This window comes from Neovison vison, chromosome 6, assembly GCF_020171115.1.
Source record: "Neovison vison isolate M4711 chromosome 6, ASM_NN_V1, whole genome shotgun sequence".
Taxonomy (NCBI): Eukaryota; Metazoa; Chordata; class Mammalia; order Carnivora; family Mustelidae; genus Neogale; species Neogale vison.
In genome coordinates this window covers 3194580-3215721 of record NC_058096.1, presented here as the reverse complement: position 1 = coordinate 3215721, position 21142 = coordinate 3194580, and the positions used below count along the sequence as shown (strand labels likewise).

The window sequence follows — 21142 nt, the reverse complement described above, 5'->3', positions numbered from 1 at the left end:
TCACACACAGTAGGGTTTTACCAGATGGCACGCTGGGAGCGCACAACCCTGACGCAGTTTCGTGAACCCCAAGATGTGGGGTGTGATGGTCAATGTTCTATCCCCTGAGTGGCCAGTGGTTATAAGCCACAGTAAAGGAACAGCCGTGAGGACTTCCCCAACCTCCCCGCAGGAGATGGTGCAAAATTACTGTCGTAAGGAGAGGGAGGCAGAGAGTGTGTGGCCAAAAGCAATGTCGGAGCCGTGTTAGAACATCAGCCTTCGGGTGGTTTCCTAGATGTGCTCTTTGTGGATTCGCCAGCTCTGTGGTTTGGAATTGTATTTGGAATTTCCTATTCTAAAATAGTATCCGTCTTACTGCGATTTCATATTCATGGTGTCCTGTGTGCTTTTGTAAACAGGTCCGGACACCACGTTCACGATGCCATGTTCTTAAAAAGGCCCCATGTTTTGGGACCTCGTGACCATAGACGCAGCACGTGACGCTGGACACGCCAGCTACAGAGACCGTTCTGGGCGGAACTGAAGACACCGCCCTCCAAGCAACTCTGGGGGTAGAGGAGGATGGGGGACGTGAAGCTGGGGAGATGGGAGACGGGGGGAGGGGCTCCTCCAGAGCCACGTGTCTTCAGGGTGGTGCGGGACCACCGAGGAGGGGCCTGGACAGCGTCAGCCCCTCCCCCCACCCCCCACAGGAGGACCTGAAGAAGGTGAACCACTGACAAGGTCAGAGCCATGTCTGTGGGCAGCCCTGCCCTCAACCACCCGCAGGGACCCCCGAAATCCACGCTGGGAGGCTGAAGCCGTAGAACAGGCAGGAGGGCCCCCTCCAACGGCAGCTGATGGTTACTTGCCTGAGCCCGAAGTTTATTTTTTTAAGACTTTATTTATTTATTTGAGAGAGAGAGCCCTTGTGCCCGGGCAGGGAGCAGGGGGGAGGGAGGAGCAGAGGGATAAACAGACTCTACACTGAGCATAGAGCCCAACTTAGGGCTGAACCCCACAACCCCAAGGTCGTGACTGGAGCTGAAATCAAGAGTCAGATGCCTGACCCACTGCGCCCCATCCGCCCCCGGCCCCCCACCCTAAGTCTATTCACCGCGGTGTTTCGGGCACGGGATTGCTTTCTAGGTGTCTCCGTGGCTCTCCCGAGGGAGGTTGGAGAGAGCAGCTTTGACAAGTAGTCACTGTACGTGCTCAGCCAGAAGGCCACCTCCGTGAACCGCCTTCTGCAGAGTCAGGGGTATGTGACCCCGTCCTTTATCCCAGGAGAAAACAGGGCTGCACCACCGCAGCCCGGTAACCCAGAGAGGCCCAGCTTAAAGACCTCGCAGAGGCTCATCCTTAAACAAAGGAGAAGGGAGACATTTATTCGTACCGTGCACTACTTAACAACTGATAGAAAAGATTAATAACAGGAGCATCAGAGGGCCCTATAACAGAGCGTTTCTGTGACACGATCTCCTATCCTTCCCGCTCGCTTCCGCTCACTCCGGTGGCTCTGACTGTTTATTTTCTTCTTCTTCAAAACTAACAATTCCTGCGGGGAGAAAAGAAGCACGAGAATAGTCCACACTCCTTTTTTCTATGCTGAAATGCTGTGCTAACAGATCTTTTGCAATGAATAATATTATAAATATTAAGCATATATCAGGCAAAAAAATACTGTGTTAAGTTTTATCTTATACCGACTTTCATGGTTTTTCTTTGGTACCAGTGTCAGGAGTGAGTTGGACAGTTAGGGAATCGGGGCCAGGGTCCCCAGTAAGAAAATACGGAATCAGGACGGCTAAGATCACACAGCACTGACACCCTGTTTTGCAGCTTAGACAAGACCAAACATTCTGCCTCGTAGCCTTTGCTGAAGTGATTTTGGCAAAATGTCCTGAAATAAGACCGTTGACCCCAAAGCATTTGTCAATATCACAGGCAAGGGGCAGCGAAAACCTAAAACCCCAAATGTCAGCAAAAAAAAAAAAAAAAAAAAAGATCATCAACACGTGGATATTATCCTAATAGTCGGACAGATACGTGACCAGAGCCCTGACTGGCACGACTCAGCTCACCCTGATTGCTTACGATCATTCCACAAAAGAGTGCCTCCAAACCCCTAAACTTAGAAACTCCCAGGGTGACTCTGTCGGGCCCCCTCCCTCTCCGAGAGCTCTATACTGTCGCTCAATAAACTTTGCTTGCTGCCCCCCACCCTCCATCCGGCCGACCCTTTCATCCTTCGAGGCAGCGTGACGAAGAACCACAGATGCTAAGGGGACAAAAAAGTCCTGTGACACCAGCAATAAACGGAGCAGAAGATAAACCCAAAGTCGATGCTGAGAATATTCCAGTAAGTGAGAGCGAGCTCAGGAACCATCTTTGCCGGCACGCGCTGTCCGAACACGACCAGCTCGGCAAACGTGGGGCTTCGCTGCTTGGCCCTTACATCCGTACAAAGGAAGGCAAGGACTTGCTACCTTCCAGTAAGGTGCTCCCTTAAAAGTGCCATGAAACTGGGACGCCTGGGTGGCGCAGTTGGTTGGACGACTGCCTTCGGCTCAGGGCGTGATCCTGGAGTCCCGGGATCGAGTCCCACATCGGGCTCCCAGCTTCATGGGGAGTCTGCTTCGCTCTCTGACCTTCTCCTCGCTCATGCTCTCTCTCACTGTCTCTCTCTCTCAAATAAATAAATAAAATCTTTAAAAAAAAAAAAAAAAAAAAAAAGTGCCATGAAACTGAGTTATTTTTCATTGTAAGGAAACCCTATAACTCTCACTGAGGGCAATGAAAAGAGATTGGTAGGCTGACCCTCCGCCATGATGCAGGAATCGGGGTAAATCTTAAGTTCTTGTCATTGGCATGAAATGTGTGCCTATGAGGCCCATTGCTTACTGCAGCCCATTGTTCGTTAAGGCTTTCTGACATTTTGGCATCTACCCGGGAAGGTGTGGGTAGCACCGTCCCTGCCCCCGCCCTCTGCCCTGCTCTCAGGAATACTGATGCTGCCATACTTGCTCTGTGCACGTTCTGTGCACAGCAGTCAGCAGTAGTCACACGGTTCCCTCTGCAGGCACACGGCTGTCATTCTGCAGACACATGGCAGGCACATGAGTGGGCACACGGTGGGCACACAGCCGGCACACAGCGGTCAAGTCAACAATTCTCCACACACTGTCAGGCCCTAGGTCTCACCCAGGGCCCCCTGGCAGGGCAAGCACAGACGTGCAGACGCCCGCCAGACGTGCTCAGGATCAGCCACAGGCTCCCCGCACGGAGCATCCCTGTGCCATGTCCCTGCTCGGCAGATGAGGGCCTCCTCCATCCTCACAAACCTCAGGACCCTGGGGACAAATGTGGGATGCTCTAAGCCACAGGCTGCCCAGCCGCCAACACGGGCTTCTTTGGTGCACTACGGTGGTGGTTCATCTCACTTGACAACCAAAGCCTGACCCTATGTGCACCCAGCGCATGGGGATGGAAACCTGTTTTACCAGGAGTTCATTAGTGCAGAGACTGTCTTCAAGGAAAAAAAAAAAAAATGGGGAGTACAGGTCTTCCCCAAAACGGGCATTTGCTCTATATTTGCAATAGAGACAAACGAACCTGCATGGGGTCCCCGGCCCAGCAACCACCATCTGGAGCCAGCGGTTCCCAGACCACTGGGTCCTGCACCGCCGAGATGCCCGCCTTAAACCAGACACAGGAACTGAGTTCCAAGAAGAAAGCCCTCTCTGAACTTCTGGGGCTGCCCACAGCACCTTGTCAAAGGCTCTAGGAACCTGAAGCCCCAACAGCCTGACGGTCACATCCCTGGCCTGTGACCTGCAGACACAGATGCTTTGAGATTAACGGTCCCTTCAAACCCACTTGAAAGGGGCTGATTCCCAGCACTGATCAGACTGCTGGGATCCCACCGCGGTAAAAATCAGGTAAAAAGAAAAAGAAAAAAAAAAGGAAGCAGCATTCTAGATCTCTAGAAAGACCCTTCAGCCTGAGGCTGCTCTTTTGGTAAAAATGGAGATAATCGGCACAGGACAGACAGTGAAAGACCCCGCAGGGCTGCGAGCTGTCCCCGCCACCGACGGGGGGTTGGTCGGGCGCCTGAGAGTGGGACATCCCACGGCCCTGCAGGAGTCCTCAGCCGGCCCCTGAGATCTCATCCCAGTCCCGGGGGCAGCCCACAGAGGCCAAGGTCAAAGACCGGAGAACCCGAGAGCCCTTCCCAGGGTGCGCCCTCCTCCTTCCTGGGCCCGAGGGCGTGCTCACCCTGGTCGATGGTGTCATAGCGAAAGTCCTCTCGGCCCTCCTCCCGGCTGCCTTCTCCATCGTCCTCCCCAGGCCTCATGGAGTCGGTCTCCCCCTCGGAACCATCGGCCAGAGCCTGGCCCTCCTCCGAGGGCTCCCCGCCGCCTGAGACCAAGCCACAGGAAACACTGTCACGTGGCCTGCGGGCCTGGGTCTCAGGCAGCTGCCTCCTCACCTGCCAGCGCCCACTCCCTCCTGCCGACAGGGTGCCTACCACCCGCTCTGGGGACCCCCACTCCTGCTGGACGTCACCCAATCAGGTCCAGAGCTGGAGCACACATCCCCCATCTCGGCAAGAGGCTCGGTGGGGGAGGGGGGCCTAATTCCCACTGAGAAGCCACTGTCTGTTCCCCAGGGTTCCAGAGCTGACGGGGGCAATTTGATGGAGTCGATGAACATTGCCCTCCAAAGCGAAGGGGATGCCCACAAGCAGAGACCCGGGGTGTGGGGGAGCCTGATGCTGCCGTGCCTGAGGCTGTCCCCTCCCTGGCTGTCCTTTCCAGCCGTGGGAACTCCAACGCGTTGGGACCCGTGTCTCGTGCAAACTTCTCCAACGGCCCATGGCGCCTTGGCTCCTTCTCGGGAAGAGCACGGGGCAGGGGACAGTCAGCTGCTGCCACCCCCTCTTCAGGAAGGATTTGCCACCTGGCTGCTCAAGGCCCTGGCCCGAGCTCATACCCACAGCCAGTCCTGACCAAGGGTGGGCTTTTGGTCCAGGCTTCCCATGGAACCAACCAGGTGGTCCGTCCAGCCGGTCGTCCCACTTCCCCGCTCTCCTTCCACCGCCAGGAGGCCCCAACCCCCCAGGCTACCCCCCGACATTTTCATGCACACAAAACAGGCCCAGAGTTCCAGGTCCACAAAGTGGGTACCCAGGGCCGGCAGTGCGGAGGTGCCCCGTACCTTCGGTTTCCAGAGCCTCTTCTGCACCAGGCCCGTCCGCAGGGGGCTGCTCCTCGGGAAGGGTCGGTGTCCACAGAGCCAGCTCTGTGATGTTGGTGGCTTTCCACCTGGGAACCACGGTCATCATGGCCGTCTCCTCCTCCTCCTCCTCTTCTCCTCTTTCCTGTCGGGAAGTTTAAAAACATAAAATTACAGGCATGTGTGTAGACTCGGTGGGGGATGCTTACTGCCAGGGACATTTGGCCACCGTGACAGCACAGCTCAGTGGTCAGGCCAGTGGTCAGCTGTCCCTGGTGTGATCTGGGCTCCAAGGTGGGTCTTGGAAGCACTAGGCTGAGGCACAGACGGGCATCGCCGCACGGCGCCCACCCGTGCGCTCCCGCTTCTGCTGTGAACGGCTTCCAGACTTGACATTCCCGCCTTCTGGAGCCCTCAAGAAGTGAGAGAGACTGGGTGTGGCTTTCAGTTTGCTCGGTCGCATTTTCCCGATCACAGCTTCTTTAGTACAATAGCGAGCATCCCGTCCCTGGGAGGAAAGGGCTGGGAGCATCCTAAGACAACCAGACAGCGTGGAAGGGCCTGAGCACTAAGCATCTAGGATCAAGGACTATGGGGGGAAATGAAGTCCCGTGACAGCCGAGGGAGAACTGATCACCGCTACACGCAGCCTCTTGTAAGAGCGTAATCCAGTCACGCAGCAGCCGGCGTATGCCCACCGGGCCCAGCGTCCCAGCCTGCTCCCGGTTTTGCATCTGTCACACGTTTCCAAAAATCTGAATATCAATATATCTGGGATTGTCACTGTTACACAGAGGATAATACATATGACAACGTGGGACAGAGACCCGTCTGTCACTTCCACTGAGTCACTCAGAACCACATGGCTTGGTTTCCAAGTTTCTGAGCTCCATCCCCCCCCGAAGGGGGACGCCAGTGCTCTAGGCCTGCACCGGAGTTCCCGAGGGGCTTGTGAAAACACGGGTGGGACCTCCTGTGTCGGGACGTCGGGGGTGGGGCCCTACCACCTGCGTTTCTAGCAGACGTTAGAGCTCAGATCTCCCGTCTTCCGTGCGCTGTGACTCCTGGTTTCTGTGCTTATCACAGCCCTGGGCGTCATCCCGTCCAAGTGCAGCCCTAGACCAAGACCCCCCGGGCTGTGCATTCCTCCCCAGGCTTATTCCTGAACCGGGGCAGTTCTGGGAGCTTAGGGCAATATCGCCCCCCGCTTAGGTGTTAGGGTGTTCTTGCTACTTTCTCCCCGGCATCCTGCAATTCTGACTTCTAAGAACCTTTCCCCGAAGAGACTAAAACTGCCTGCTCCCCAAATCACAATAAGGGCTCAGTCGCCGAGGCTATATGGGACAGATTTGGGGGGCCGTGGGAGCAGTTAATAAGTTCAGCTGGCAGGTCCCTTCAGGGGCCCATGAGGGGTTTCTGGCCCCAGGGAGAGACCAGCAAGGACTCGGTCCGTCACTGTCCCGTCTAACAATACAGCACAGAGCTCAGCTGTGTTTGCAGTTCTAGACTGCGGGCGCCGAGGGCAGACAGGAACGTGGGGAGCTGTGGCCCGCTGGGGGTGACATGTCAGATTCCTCTAGGTGCCTTGGCTTCTGGGAGCCCCTTCCCTCAGTCACTGCACGTCCTGGGATCCAGGACAAAACGATGCTGGGGCTGGGGTCGGGCCTATTTTTAGCAACAGAATCAAGCATTTGGGACACTTCAAACTGGGTAGTTTGCCAGGAAACTGACCCTTGCCACAGTCCGTGGCCCCTGGTCTAAAGGAATGGTGAAGGTCGGGGGGGGCATGAGGCCAGGGGACCGGTCACCGTGAGCCCACGGAGGATTCTGGCCACTGCCGAGGGCATGGATACTTACTCTACAGAATAAAGAGCCTCTGGCAGAGTGATCTGAAGGAACTCAGCAGGGGAAGGGAGCCGGAAAAGCGGGGCCGAGGGCAGGCCTGGGCGTGGGGTGTCCTGGCGGGATGTGCCTGGGGGTGATGCCCAGGGAGGAGGGGGTGCCAACGTATTTCATGAAATCGCCTGTAGATCAGGGGATGATGACAAGAAATCCACCGGCACGTACACACACACATGCAGGCACACACGCGCGCACGCTCGCACAAACACATGCCTAGTAGTGACAGCGTTCGCCGGCTAGTTCCTGTGAACCGGGAGGCATGGAGCAGGTATTCACGACAGCACTGAGTGCTGGGAAGGCACAAAAAGACAAGTGGGCAGGGCAAGCCACATGTCAGAAGTGTGACGCTGGACAGACTTGGTGGCACCACGGCCACGGATGCCAGCCGTCACTCCTGCTGCCTGACGCTGCCCAGAACCCTTGGACTCCAGGCCAGCTGCTGCTCCTGACCCAAGCTGCATGTGGGCTTCTGTGGCAACGGTGACATGACACTGCTCAGATCTGGAAATCTGGGTCTGGACCAAGGCACGTGCATACAGGGGGACATGGCCAAGGGCTGGCATGACTTCGTGTGACCTGATGGGATCCATGGGCTCAACAGCCCGGGCAGCTCCTTGGCCCGCGGAGAGAGGAAACTGTACGCACTCTGCCACTCACCACGTCTGTCAAACGGTACTCCCCGTGCTGCTCACATCCGATATCAAACACGTACTTCCCAGGGCCGACAGGCTGCGAGCAGAGAGAGACCAAGAGGGGCTTCACACTTAGTGTTGTGTACCCACCGGAGCGCAAAATGCCACGGGGATGTCAGAAAACCAAAAACCATCCCAAAGGCGGGGAGCGAGACAGCCGATGAGGGTTAAAGGGCTTTTGTGAACTCACGGCCAATGGAATTGTCAGGTATAGGGCCTGTTTGCTTTCTTATCTAAACTTTAGTTTCATTGTCATAAAAGCAATGTATTTATTACAAAAATTTCATGAAGTCGATACCCACAGGCAAACAAGCTAGAGATAGAAGTGTTAATAATATTGGAACATAGTCTTGGGGTACCCAGATGGCTCAGTGGGTTAAGTGACCGGCTCCTCATGATTTCGGCTCAGGTCGTGATCTCAGGGTCATGAGATTGAGCCCTGCCTCGGGCTCTGTGCTGGGCGTAGAGCCTGCTTCAGATTCTCTCCCTCTCTCCCTGCCTCTCCCCCTGCTGCTTTCTAAATAAATAAATCTTTTAAAATATATATTGTGACATAGTCTTTATAACCTTATTCCTTATTTCTAGTGCCTAGATTTTTCCAAATAGAAGTTTGACTGTAATTACACCCCGCGACTCATACTCTACTGTTACTTAGAAACAAAGCATAAATGAATTCCCATATTCACAAATGGTCTTCCACAATTCCAGTTCTTTCCAGTTTTCTTTCATGTAAGAATTGTAATCTATTTTCCCCATCTACTATTGTTAATATTTGGCGTGCTGACACTATTCCTTGACAGAGACCACGGTGGGAGATGTATTTGGAGTCGAAGTTTTCAGAGGTGGAATTCTGGCACACACACAGTGTGTACATATATACTCACAAAATATATAGACACACCTATTTTTTTATATATTCACCAGAATGAGGCCCTAATGATCCTCCTTCCCACAACAACACTTAAGAGCCCTTTGTCAGTAAACCCTTGCTTCTCCTGGGCATCAACATTTTGCTCTATCTTTACATTTTTTGAGTATATAAGTAACAGGACTCATCATTAAGTCACATCTTTAAGTTATAAGCAGGGTTGGATTTTTTCAACATTTTTGGCCGCTTAAAATCCCACAGACTGATGCAAATGCTTTAGGTATGCGTACTAAATCTTACAAACATCCTAACCCCACTGGTTATTTATCTCTTAAACTTTCTTTAAAGCATATTCTAATCAATAAGGGATTTTTTTAGCAAGCAAAATCTGTTTGGTTTTCCTTTATATTTCTGCTTAGAAAGTCCTCTTTCTTCATTTCAAAGTTAATGAACATTTACCTATTTTTTTTTTTCTGTATGTGGTTTTGTTTACATTTAAACCTGTGCTCCCTCTAGAGTGCGTCTTCACCTCGTGCTGGGTGTCAAACGGACTTCGTTTTTCTTTGTTTTATTATCCAGTTGTCTGAGCACCACTCCTCGACTTCTCCCCATCATGTCCTCACTAATTTAAATGATGCCCTTTTCGGGAGCTAATTTGCCATATGCACTTACATCTGTCCCTAGACTTTCTAATCTGCTTCATGATCTGTATTTCTCCAACCTGGCAGCTCAGTTGCAATTATCAAAATTTTGAAGTACGTTCTAATAACTTGTCGGCAAGGATATGAACGGGTAATTCTCCGGGGAAGGTAGTGGAACCAGGAGCAGAAGTGCGTAAAGATGCTGGACTTCACTAGGAATCGGGGAAATGCACATTAAAACCACAAGACATTTTTTATCTATCGGAGTTGCAAAAACATTAAAGACTGGTGATACCCAATGTTGGAGAATGTGTGACAGAAGATCTCAGAGTCTGCTCACCAGAGTGTAAACTAGCACAGCTCTTCCGGGCAGCTGGCGATATCAATCATGATTCAGAATGTCAATATTTGTAGACTCAGCAATGGCCGTGTCTAACCTACGTAAATATTCCCAAACGAGCAAAAAGATCGAGGTCTCTGTGCCTATTTTCGTGTCCGGATGTAATGTGATCCTATTTTATACAGTGACCGCCCTCATGCTGTATGTAGGCGTGGAGAAAGGGCTGCGTGTCTGGGGACATTTCACTTGGAACGGACAGCTGACCCCTGAACAACGCTTGTCTTGACTGCACGGGTCCCTTTACATGCGGATTTTTTTTTTTTCAATACAGAGTAGCACTATAAATATGTTTTCTCTTCCTAATGATTTTTTTTTAAGATTTTCTTAATCTATTTGACAGACAGATATCACAAGTAGGCAGAGCAGCAGGCGGTGGGGGCGGGGGAAGCAGGCTCCCCGCTGAGCAGAGAGCCCAATGCGGGGCTCAATCCCAGGACCCCAAGATCATGACCTGAGCCTAAGGCAGAGGCTTTAACCCACTGAACCACCCAGGTGCCCCCCTAATGATTTTCTTAATAACATTTCCTTTCCTCCAGCTTACCTTATTATAAGAATACAGTATCTAGTATAGATACAAAGTATGTGGCTGACTTTGTTTTGAAGATACAGTGTATAACCCCCGAAGCATATGAGTGTGTGTTAATGACTGTTTGTCTTGTTGGTAAGGCTTCCGGACTACAGCATGCTCTTGGTAGTGAAGTTTTGGGGGAGTCAAAGTCCTGTGTGGATCTCTGACTGTGCGGGGTCAGGGATCTGTGCCCCCACCCCTGCATTGTTCAATGGCCAACTGGACTTGTGTGCCATGTGCACAGGTCTCACTAACCAGCAGACCAAAGCTCTCCTTCTCCAGGGGACTCTCGGTTTGTTAATTTTCCCAATGAACTTTCGTCAAATTCTCATTCCCTCCACACAGCTCCCCGTGCTGAAAAGCATCCCGGGAGAATTTTCCTGAGAATTACATATGCAAGGCATGGATTTGGGAAGAATGATGCTGCTTTACAAAGCCTTAAAAGTAGAATCTGTAAGTTAGGGAATGAATTTTATGTCAGTGAAAACTAAGTTTTAAGAGAGTCCAAGGTGGTTTCATAATATTAGTTCAATATTCCCTGCACCCAACTTCTTTTTAAAGATTTATTTATTTATTTATTTGAGAGAGAGGCGGGGAGAGCAGAGAGAGGGGCAGACGGAGAGGGAGAGAATCTCAAGCAGACGCCCCACTGAGCACAGAGCCTGCCCTGGGCCTCGATCTCACGACCCTGAGTTCACAATCTGAGTGGAAACCAAGAGTCAGATGTTTAACTAACTGTGCCACCCAGGCACCTCTCTCTATGTCAACTTCTAATGCCTTTAACTTGCTTTGCAAACTCTTCAGGGGACGTTTCTGGCCACGCTGGCTTGAAGTGTAGGGGGACGGCCGAAATGAGTAGGTCATCTCTGTGTCCCAGCGGGGCCCCCACAACCACAGAGCCCTCCAAAAGAAACGATCAATTATGAGCCCTGCGGACTGGCCACACCTTCCCACGCAAGCCCACATCCAGGGCGGGCGGGCGGGCTAGCCTGCGGCAATGAAGAAGCTTGTGGGTCTGCCGACCGGGGGCTGCAGCCCCGTGCCTCCCAGGGCAAAGGATGTTCAAACACCCACATGCTCACAAGCACGGGAAATGTCTCACGTCTGACCTACCCATGATGAGGAGCACATATGGGAGACAGGAGCGCCCCCTCCGCTTTATAAGGATGGGCTGGACCCCGGCCCGGGTAGAGTGGGGGTTCACTGAGATGCAGAGAAAAGAACCAGCCATCTGTAGGCAGCAGAGACTTGGGGAGAGGCACGCTGCCCCCTCCCTGTGTTAGGAGGAGTTGGAGGGTTCCCTGAGTTTTTAGTATTCTACGTTCACATATTTACGCAGACGGGGGAGGAGGGCATGCTTCGTTTCCCACCGACTTACGTTTTTGTTGAAGAACTTGCCCTGGTACCTGTGGTTCAGGTGAATGAGTTCGGCCGCACCCTCTTGCTGTCCGTTCACCCAGGTACCTATGTACTTACTACCCGTCTCTGCGTAGAAATAGGTGCCTTGCCCGTGCCTGGTAAAGACAGAAAGCACATGCACTCTCCCCGCACGGTGGAAAGCCTTCCAGGTTTATAGGCAGACATTTAAATTGAGGGTGGCCTATCCTTGGCTTTTCTGTCTGTGCCCCCATCAAAGCACGCGCATGCTCTGTGTGCCCATGCATGGGAGGGGCATCGCGTGCTGGACAGCGACACCCTTCCTGATGCCCTTCCTGCATATCATTTGGGTCACGTGGGAAAGAGGCAATGCTCCCAGGAGGCTCTGTGGTTCTGTCCCCAGGTGGGTACTCGCCCCGGGGGCTCTGAATGAAGGACCGAGTATTCTCCCCGCACATCTGTACCTGCCCAGTCATGTCACATCTGGAGTGCCCACCTTAAAGCCTTGAAGGGTTTGGACCGCCTGGCAGAGTTGGCTAATGGGTTTTTGTCATGATTCCGCCTCATAATAAGACGTCGTCATATTCTCATTACATAAACAAGTGTACAGAACGGAAGAGAGAATGCAAACCTTTGGTGAGCAAACCACTCCCCAGTGTAGGTGTCATTATTGACGTAGTAGTAGACGCCGTAACCGTGCCTTTGGTCATCCGCCCACTCCCCTGGAAGGGACGACACAAAAGTGGGCCCGGGTGAGAAGGGAAAGACGGGCTTCACCTGCTGTCTCCTCCCTCTGTGACACTCCTCGGGCCCCCTGCCCCTCTGGCTGGATGGCGTGGTGTGGGGGGCTGGCTAAAGGAAACTGAGTCAAGGGCCTCCTGGATGCAGGTCTAGACAGGTGCACACACGGGCCGCCGTCACCTGCATGTGCCGACAACAGGTATCACCGCTGGTCGGTGGCAGAGCAAGGATTCAAACCCGGGTTTGTCCTGCAGTTGTCCCTACCCCACACCCCTGCTTGCACAGTTCAGCGATCCAGCAACAACACCCGGCCTGCCGATCCCGCCTCGACCTCTCCCAGCCGCTCACTCTCTTTCCCACCTCATCACCTCGCTCCGACACACCTTCCCAGCCAGGGCGCCCGAGGTGCCCCACCTACACTCCGGCTCCAAGGGCGTGGACGCCACACTGTTCCCAGCCCCTGCCTCTGCCCGGACTCTTCCCTCACGGATCGCCCCTGCCTCCTTCCCCCCCGTGCCGCCTCCTGCAAATCTCCTGCTGCCTTGCTGAGAATACTGGAACTGGCAAAAATATCATAAAATTCCCAACACCTCTACCGTAATGACAACAGCAAACGAGTTAGGGAATGAGGTCGATCCTTGAAGATGGATCCCCGCTCCAGGAGACTTACGACACCCTCCAACCTTGCAGCTCACACAGGGAAGACACTTAAAGAGTTTTCTGAGGGTGACCACTCTCCTAAAAAGGCACGTGGCGTTGCTAATAACAAGTTGTTACCTGGAATGATGCTTTTCTAGACTATGCATAATTTTTTAAAAATGAATTTTCATCAATTTCTGATCAAAGACAAAAGATAGAATTCCCTATTTTCCCTGTAGAGAGGGATATTACAGAATTGCGGTCAGACAGACCTTCCATTATAGCTAGACAGACAAGGAAAAGGCATGTGACAGCCATGTCAGGCATGAATTTTTAAACTTCTGTTGGTTAAGTCCTCGGATTTTATAACAGTCGTGGCACATAAAAATTGTTTTTATTTATTTTGATTTTTTATTACAAATGAACATTCACATGTATGCCAATCTTATGTTCTTTTCCTTAAAGAGAGCCCCCAGGACTTGCAGAAGCTTCTGGCTTACAGGAGAACGGGCTCTGCTTCCCCATCAAGAGGAAGAAGACACAGCACGCCGAGGACATGTGGATCATCCAGGAAATACGTGTTGACGCGAAGTGAATCCCATGTTCATCCACAGCAACAGATGGACGGAAGGGCACAGCCACACGTTTTCCCTACCAGTCCCACAAGGTCTCGAGCACTCAGACCCACAAGCAGCAGCTCCAGGAGGAGCGCTGACCTGGGGGAGCCTGCCCCCCCGCCCCCCGCATGCGGGGCCGACCCACAGCTGACAGCCCAGAGAGGCGGCGGCGGGAACCGGCGTGAGCAAGGGAAGAGGTGTGACGTGTGTCAGGAACAGCGTGAGCGAGGGGGACGGAGAAGCCCCACACTGAAATAACTCAGCAAACACAGGGGCTCGAACCTAAAGTCGCCCTGAGGATAGAGAGAGGGTGCAGGAGTCCTGCAGGACTCGGCTTTCAAGGAGCCATTGTGTCCCGGTAAATTACCAGTTTAAGAGGAGGAGGAGGAGGAGGAGGAGGAGGAGGAGGAGGGCAGATGTGCAGCACAGGCGGCTTCTGTGGTGTAAATATTCCCACTGCGGCCAAGGCTGAACTGCGCACGGGGCTGGGGACGAGTGGCCCGAGCTGGCGCGTGGGAGCGCTCAGAGCCGAGCAACAGGGCCCCGGGAGGCCAAGACGTCACTTGGTTTCTTCACCCCAAAAGACCATGACAGAACGGTTCCATCCTCTTCTCTTGGCCATTACAGCTGGTCTCCAGGGCAGCGGGTCAAGAAAAATGTAGCGAGTGCTTCACAGAAAATCTTCAAGAAACAAATTAAATTGCAGGGGCGCCTGGATGGCTCCGTCAGTTGAGCATCTGACTCTTGATTTGAGCTCGGGTCGTGATCTCAGGGTCGTGGGATGGGGCACCCTGTCCGACGGGCTCCGTGCTCAGTGGGGTCTGCCTGAGATTCTCTCTCCCTCTCCCTTCGTCTCTTCCCCCATGTTCGGTCTCTCTTGCTAATAAATAAATAGACATACAGGAAGGAAGGGAGGGAGGGAGGGAGGGAGGGAGGAAGGAAAGGGGGTGTTCCTGGGTGGCTCAGTCAGTTAAGCATCTGCCTTCAGCTCAGGTCATGATCTCAAGGTCCTGGGGTCAAGTCCCGCATCGGGCTCCCTGCTCAGCAGGGAGTCTGCTTCCCCCTCTCCCTCTGCCCCTCCCCCTGCTCGTACATGCGCACTCTCTCTCTCTCTCTCAAATAAATAAAATATTTTTAAAAAAAAAAAAAGAAAGAAAATAATTAAATTGCAAAGGCACCAAATTTCAAGGCAGTGCGGAAACTTTTTAAAAGTCCTGGTTTACTGAACAAGCAAGGTGATCGCCATCCTGCCCCGCAGATGGTAACCGGGTGGCAGGAAGCGGTGACGTGAGGGAGCTAAGTGAGGGAAAGGTCGCCTCCTGGAGCAGGTCTTGAACGCCGCGGGCCAGGTTTCCCTTTATACACGCATGCCACTGAGACGCTGTGCTGCTGTTGCTTTAACGTGCACTTCGTTGCTCAGCCTTCCGACCCCTGACCCTATACTTTCTCATCGTTCTCCATCTCGTCCCCAGAGCGTTTTCAGCTACATTTCTGCTCGGGAGGAACTCCACGGTTGGCTGGATGGTCGTCTGTGTTGGTTTTCCTCCAGGAGAGCACCGTCCCCTTACAAAGCTCTCCACGTGCGTCCTCCACGTGCGTCCACCCTGTCGCCATCCCCAGGCTTCTAGGGCTCCTGGGTCTGCAGCTCTGGGGATTAAAGACCATTTAAAGCAAGATGCCCTGGGGCACGTGGGTGGCTCAGTCATTTAACTGTCTGACTCTTGATTTCAGCTCAGGGTCACGATCTCAGGGTTTTGAGATCAGGCCCTGCGTCCGGCTCTACACTGGGTTCAGAGTCTGCTTGGGATTCTCTCTCTCCCTCTCCCTCTGCCCCCTCACCCCTGCTCGTGTGCAAGTGCTCACGCTCTGTCTCTCTCAAATAAATAAGCAAATAAATAAAGGAAATCTTTTTAAAAATAATATTAAAAATAAATAAAATGAAATGCTCTTCTAAGAAGCTCTCTGCCCACCTAAGATGCAGGTTAGACACTGTCTGCCCCGCTGGCTCCCTCCGCTGCCGGGTCAGCAGAACGTGGATGAGACGGGAGCTGACATCGGTGGGGCATCACTCTGGTGGTGTTTCCTGCCATCTGGGGTCTTTCATTGGCCACCTCCTTTGGAATGTGTAATGACCAAAACACATTTTTACAGGGACAGCACCCCAAAACCAGAGAGATCATGCACCTTGCCCAAGGCCACACAGCAGGACGGAAACAAAGGTCCCGATTTCCGTGGTTCCAACATCGTGCTCTCTTGCACAAGCAAGGGCCATGCATTCATGTCTTCTTCTGGCTCTGGCCACTGAGAGCATCCAGAAAAGCCAACTTCGAGTCATATCGTTCTGTCTCTCCATGGTGTCATGACCAAACATCTTCATCTGGATTGGCTCCTTGCTGCTGGCTGCAGGACCGGTCCTAGAGAGGGGTGTTCCCTCTCCTTTCCCAAGCCCTCGCGGACCTTCCGTCTCTGCGTCTCACAGTCCATAGAAGTGGTCCGAAAGCCCCTCTAAAGTGACTCCCACTCACCCCCCAACCTCATTCCCCACTTTACCACTGCTCGAGTGGCCCCCAAACCAGGAGTGTCCCCTCGTCCCTGGGCTCCCCATCAGGCTCAGTGGGTTGATCAGGAATGTGCCCCCAACCCCGGGCTGAGGCTGAGTACTCTAGACAACCTGCAGAAAACCACTCTGTGTCCCTTAGGGTGGCAGTGGGCCAACACACAGTCTTGAAAAATTCAACCATGTCTTAACTTAGACTTTATGATTAGAAGGTTGTTCACTGGCTGAGCTAAAATTAACATTGTAGCTTTTGACCTGGAGAAGAAATCTCTGAGCAGTGACCACACCCGACCCACTTGAACCTACAAAGCCACATGGAGACACAAAAACTCATGGCTGTTTGCAAAGAAGGTCTGCATTTTGGCTAATCTTCACGTTAAAAAAAAACCTTCAATCCCTTACTCTGGGTACCTTCTTTACATATTTACATGTCGTTCCACTTGTATTAACGTCTACACTAAAATAAAACATGACAACAATGAGATTAGGTTCATAACAGTCTGGAAGGAATTAAATCAAACTCTAAATTAAATTGTTTCAAGTTGATTTAAAAAGCAGATGGTGTTCCTTCTGCGATAAACCCTCTAAGAAATAGGAAACAGAGCAGAAATTCCTCTCTGACCCGACCAGCGCAGGCAGGCCTCCCCTGGCTCTCGGACTCTGGCAGAACCTCTGGTTCAGAATTCCTGGGTTCCACTTTCATTCGGTGATGCGGGAGGCAGCCCTGGCTCGCGCCGAAGGACATGTCGGCACCGGGAGGCGATGCTGCCGGCGGACACGTACCGAGAGCTCGCCATCCACCGGGCACGGTTCCCCGTGTTCACTCCTCACGCTGCAGACCAGAGAGCTGGGACGGTGAGCAGTGAGGATCCCTACACAAGCTCACCACGGCTTGTCACCACGGCCCCAGGGTTGTGGTCATAGCTCCCCTGGGAAATCTGATGAAAACTGGATATGTTCTTCCCAGGAAAAGTCCAGAACACAGAATCCTGCATAGTTTCTGAGGGCTCAAACCCACTCCCCACTTGTCTGTCTTCCCGGGATTGTCCCTCATTGGGATCAGATCAACACGGTAGTCACACCGGGTGATGACGGTGTGTGGGGGCAGCCGTGGGGTTCTTGGAAATAAGGGAACAAGAATTTCCCTCCCACATAACATTGGCAGGTAAGAAATCGTGGCAAGAGGCACCTGCGTGGCTCAGTGGGTTAAAGCCTCTGCCTTTGGCTCAGGTCATGATCTCAGGGTCCTAAGATCGAGCCCCGCATCGGGCTCTCTGCTCAGTGGGGAGCCTGCTTCCCTCTCTCTCTACCTGCCTCTCTGCCTACTTGTGATCTCTCTCTCTGTCAAATAAATAAATAAAATCTTAAAAAAAAAAAGGAAATCATGGCCGACATGTCTTCCAGACATGCCTTCCAGACCAGCAGCCTTCAACGAAGGAGCCATCAGGTCTAAAGAAACCACATGTTCGTCAGAAGAGGGACCTGCCAGAAAGGGAAGCAGCAAGTCAACATCAAGGGGCTGAAAGGACAGAATATCTGGATCAAGGGTCCAGACCCCAGATGCTTGTGCTCCCCCATGGCCTCCCTTGCTTTGGTACTGAGCACACGGGCTCACAGCTGTGCTGGCTGCAGGGCAGCCGCCGGTCCGTTCATTACAGGCCTGTCTGGTCTCTGCGTCAACCCCGTGAACCTAGGAGCACAGCTGTGTTTATTGAGTGACTGACTGATCTGGAGGACTCGAAGCTCCCTCACGCAGCTCAGCGACCACAACAAGCTCAACCCCACACATCAACTTTACAACGCAAGCATCTGCTTTGTGAGCACGTCTTACCTTCATATCTTGAGCCATCTGGGTATATGAAAGTGCCGTGACCATGCTTTTTATTTTGAACGTATTCTCCCATGTACCGAGCACCATTTTTAAACTTGTAGACACCCTGAAACACATTGATTATATACAATTCGTGTCATTCCTGTGTTCCGGGCTCACCACCAGAATATTAACTGGAGAAATCTAGCCCCTGAAGGCACCTGTTCTGACCTGGCCATGTCTTTTCCCGTGTTCGTAGTTGCCTTCATACGTGTCCCCATTGGGCAGTCTTGCTTTCCCGTGTCCATGCCGTTCACCTGCCTCATTGCGCTCCCCCTCGTACTCCTGCGCAGAAGAGACAGGGACAATGACAGCTACCGCGTATTAATCACTAAGGATGCATTCAGCGTTTTTGTAAGTAATATTTCATGGAATCCGTCCCAGTCTTCAGCCCCATCTGACAGGTGAGGTAGGAAAACCACACCTGGGCGATGTGGAGCCTTGGTCTAAGGTGATATCCTGGGACCTGTCAAGGGTGGAAGCCTCCCTCGCTCTCTCCAACATCTGAGGTTGCAATTGATCATGATAATCCTCTGCCCTGTGAGTAAACTCGACAAACTGCGGGAAACGTGAGGCGCTCCTGATTGTGTTCTCTGTGGGAACAGGCGTGAAGTAACAGACGCCGGTGGCACGGCCTCAAGCCACATTAGCAATACCTCCCTGTTCCTTCCTCCAATAATCCAGGACTCAAAATGCAAAAAAACCACCTCTTCCTCCAAGGATCTCCGGGGCTGCTGTGGCCTCAGGACCCCTTTCACCATGGGGGCGCCCGCGGGACAGGAAGCCACAGGGGGAGCTAAGGACCAGGGCTCAGCTGTCACAAGTGTCCCTAACTCCGCTTAGTTAATCTCGTTATCAAGTTTCAACTCCTCAGCAAGAGACTCGAGTTTCAAACACACGTGTAGACTAACACGGAAATAATTATGTAGCGTACAAGTAAATCAATTAAAAAAAAACTAATACTGGTTTGTAATTCACCTATTTTCTCCTACCCTTCAGGAAATAAACATTCCTCAAGCCCCTAACCATAAGCGCAGAGTGAACATATACATAATAAAAGGGTGAAGGCACAGAGTAAAGGTGTGACACGGACTGGTATCTGCAAAGAGGGCACCACCAGCTCAGACATACGACTAGGACGTGGGGAAAAAACCATCTGCAGTCTGCCTTTGCCCAGGCAAATCTGTCTAGCTCAGAAATCCATGCTCAGAACGGAAGGTAAACATGTGTGACCTTATCGATTTTTTTCAGGGTTAGTCGAAATCAAAATGTGTAAAAGCTCTCCACTTCGCTCAGAAGACCTCCCAGGGCACCTGACGGGGGTGACCGAATGGGGGCGGGGGCCTCTAAAATGACCCCAGCTGTGATTCAAAGCTAAAGTTATGGGCACAAAAGAGTTACAAATCACTAGGGCTACCTGAGGGACAAGTGCAAAGTCTTACTGGGCAGATGTTGAAGGTTGGGTTCCCCCAGAAACAGACTCTGAGCAAGTGATGTTTTAAAAGCATCCCCTGAGAAATCAACAAAGGGGATGGGGAAACACATGAAAGAGGAGGGTGGGTGTGTCAGGAGATGTCCCCACCTGGGCCTCAATGCCCCGGGGTTGCTGGAGGGTAAAGCACCGTGGTTTGTCCTCTTTTTAGCAGGAGCTGCTGGCTGTCCGGAGAGCACGGATTCCTGGCTTCCAGCCATCCTCCTGGCCAGGTGGCTCCGCCCGTAGAGGGGCTAGTCTTGAGCAGTGACCAGGACAGAAGCTGAGAGGTGGGCACACCTCACTAGCAAAACGTTCTGAGCATCTATCACAGCCGAAGTGGTAGGTTTTACAGCTAATTCTGAAACTGTCTCCACTCTGTACCCCGAGCACATACACCGTGGCTCAGGTTCCCACCTGTCAGCCAGGAGACAGTCACCCTGTGGGGTAGAGTGATTAGTCTGGGGACATCCATCTACGCCCACGCAGAGCCCGGCTCCCGCGGGGACGCCGGGCACCCAGCGCCGCTTCTCTGCTGTCTGCACCGGGAACTAGTCCAGTGACCTGGGTCAGCTCCCACAAGAGCGAAGAGAGCCCATAGGATCCCAGGCTTCCAGGGTGGAAGCCTCGCTGAGAGCCCCTCGCATACCCCGCGAAGCCCTTCCCTCCACCCCCTTGATCCTGAGGCGCGGGCTCGCCGTGACCCGCCGGCCTCGGAGGGCGCCCGGACGGAGACCGGCAGCAGGCGGGAGATGCTCCCAGAGACTGGACTGGGAAGTCTTCGCCTTTAACGGGAGGCGGGATGCGAAGGGAGGAGGCGGCGAGAAGGGATGTGGCAAGAGGACGTCAGCGGGGCACCTTCCATCGCCAACGTCCCGGGCGCGGCGCGGCGGTGGCCGGTGTGGTCCTGGTCCCCGGCTGGCCTCCGCGGGGCGCCCGGGAAGCCCACCGTCCCCGAAGCGCTCACCCCAAGGTCATTCTCTCCCTCCTCCTCCAACTCCTCCGAGCCCAAGTCCGACATGCCCTCGCCCCGGTCTCGGTCCTCGCCGCCACCAGCGCGTCTCCAGTCGGTAGGTCCCCGCCGCCCGCACCGCCGCGTCCGCCGTCGCCATGGAGACGAGGTCCGCCCCGCCTCCCCCCTGGCGCGGGCGCTGGGGAGGGGACCGGAGGGGCGGGGCGGAGCCACCGGCCGCGTTCGGGTGCTGTCATAGCAACGGGAAGGGGCGCCCGGGCCTAGCGGCAAGGGGCGGGGCGGGAGGGCGTGGGGCGGAGCCACTGACCGCTTTCGGTGCTGTCATAGCAACGGGAGGGAACCTCGACCAATCCGCGCCCGGGAAGAGGGAGGGGGCGGACTAGGGATGGATTCGTCGCCCACCCGCGGTCTAGCGGGGACCCCGCGTGGCTGGCCCGGGCGGCCGACTGCCGGCTGGTGCAGTCACGAGGGGCCGCCTTTGGATCGGGGCCCTAAAGACGTGGAGCACAGAAGACGCACAGGGGCCCGCCCTGGGCAGGGCTTCACCTCTGCCTGCGCTGAGCCCTGACCCTTCCGGCCCCTTGGCTTCTTGGGTCCTTCCCTGGG

The 21142-nt window shown here is 53.6% G+C and overlaps 1 protein-coding gene across 1 annotated transcript; it reads right to left on the bottom strand.

Moving 5' to 3' along the window:
- Positions 1–1007: 1007 nt before the first annotated feature.
- RSPH1 (radial spoke head component 1) lies at positions 1008–20648 on the bottom strand. The gene is made up of 9 exons (XM_044254933.1): positions 20531–20648; positions 18264–18377; positions 18054–18159; positions 12300–12390; positions 11670–11805; positions 7780–7851; positions 5203–5365; positions 4261–4404; positions 1008–1540 (listed from the first exon to the last, which is right to left on the bottom strand). Exons 1-9 carry the CDS (start codon positions 20582–20584, stop codon positions 1488–1490), a joined length of 933 nt encoding a protein of 310 aa, XP_044110868.1. The 5' UTR covers positions 20585–20648; the 3' UTR covers positions 1008–1487.
- Positions 20649–21142: the final 494 nt, after the last annotated feature.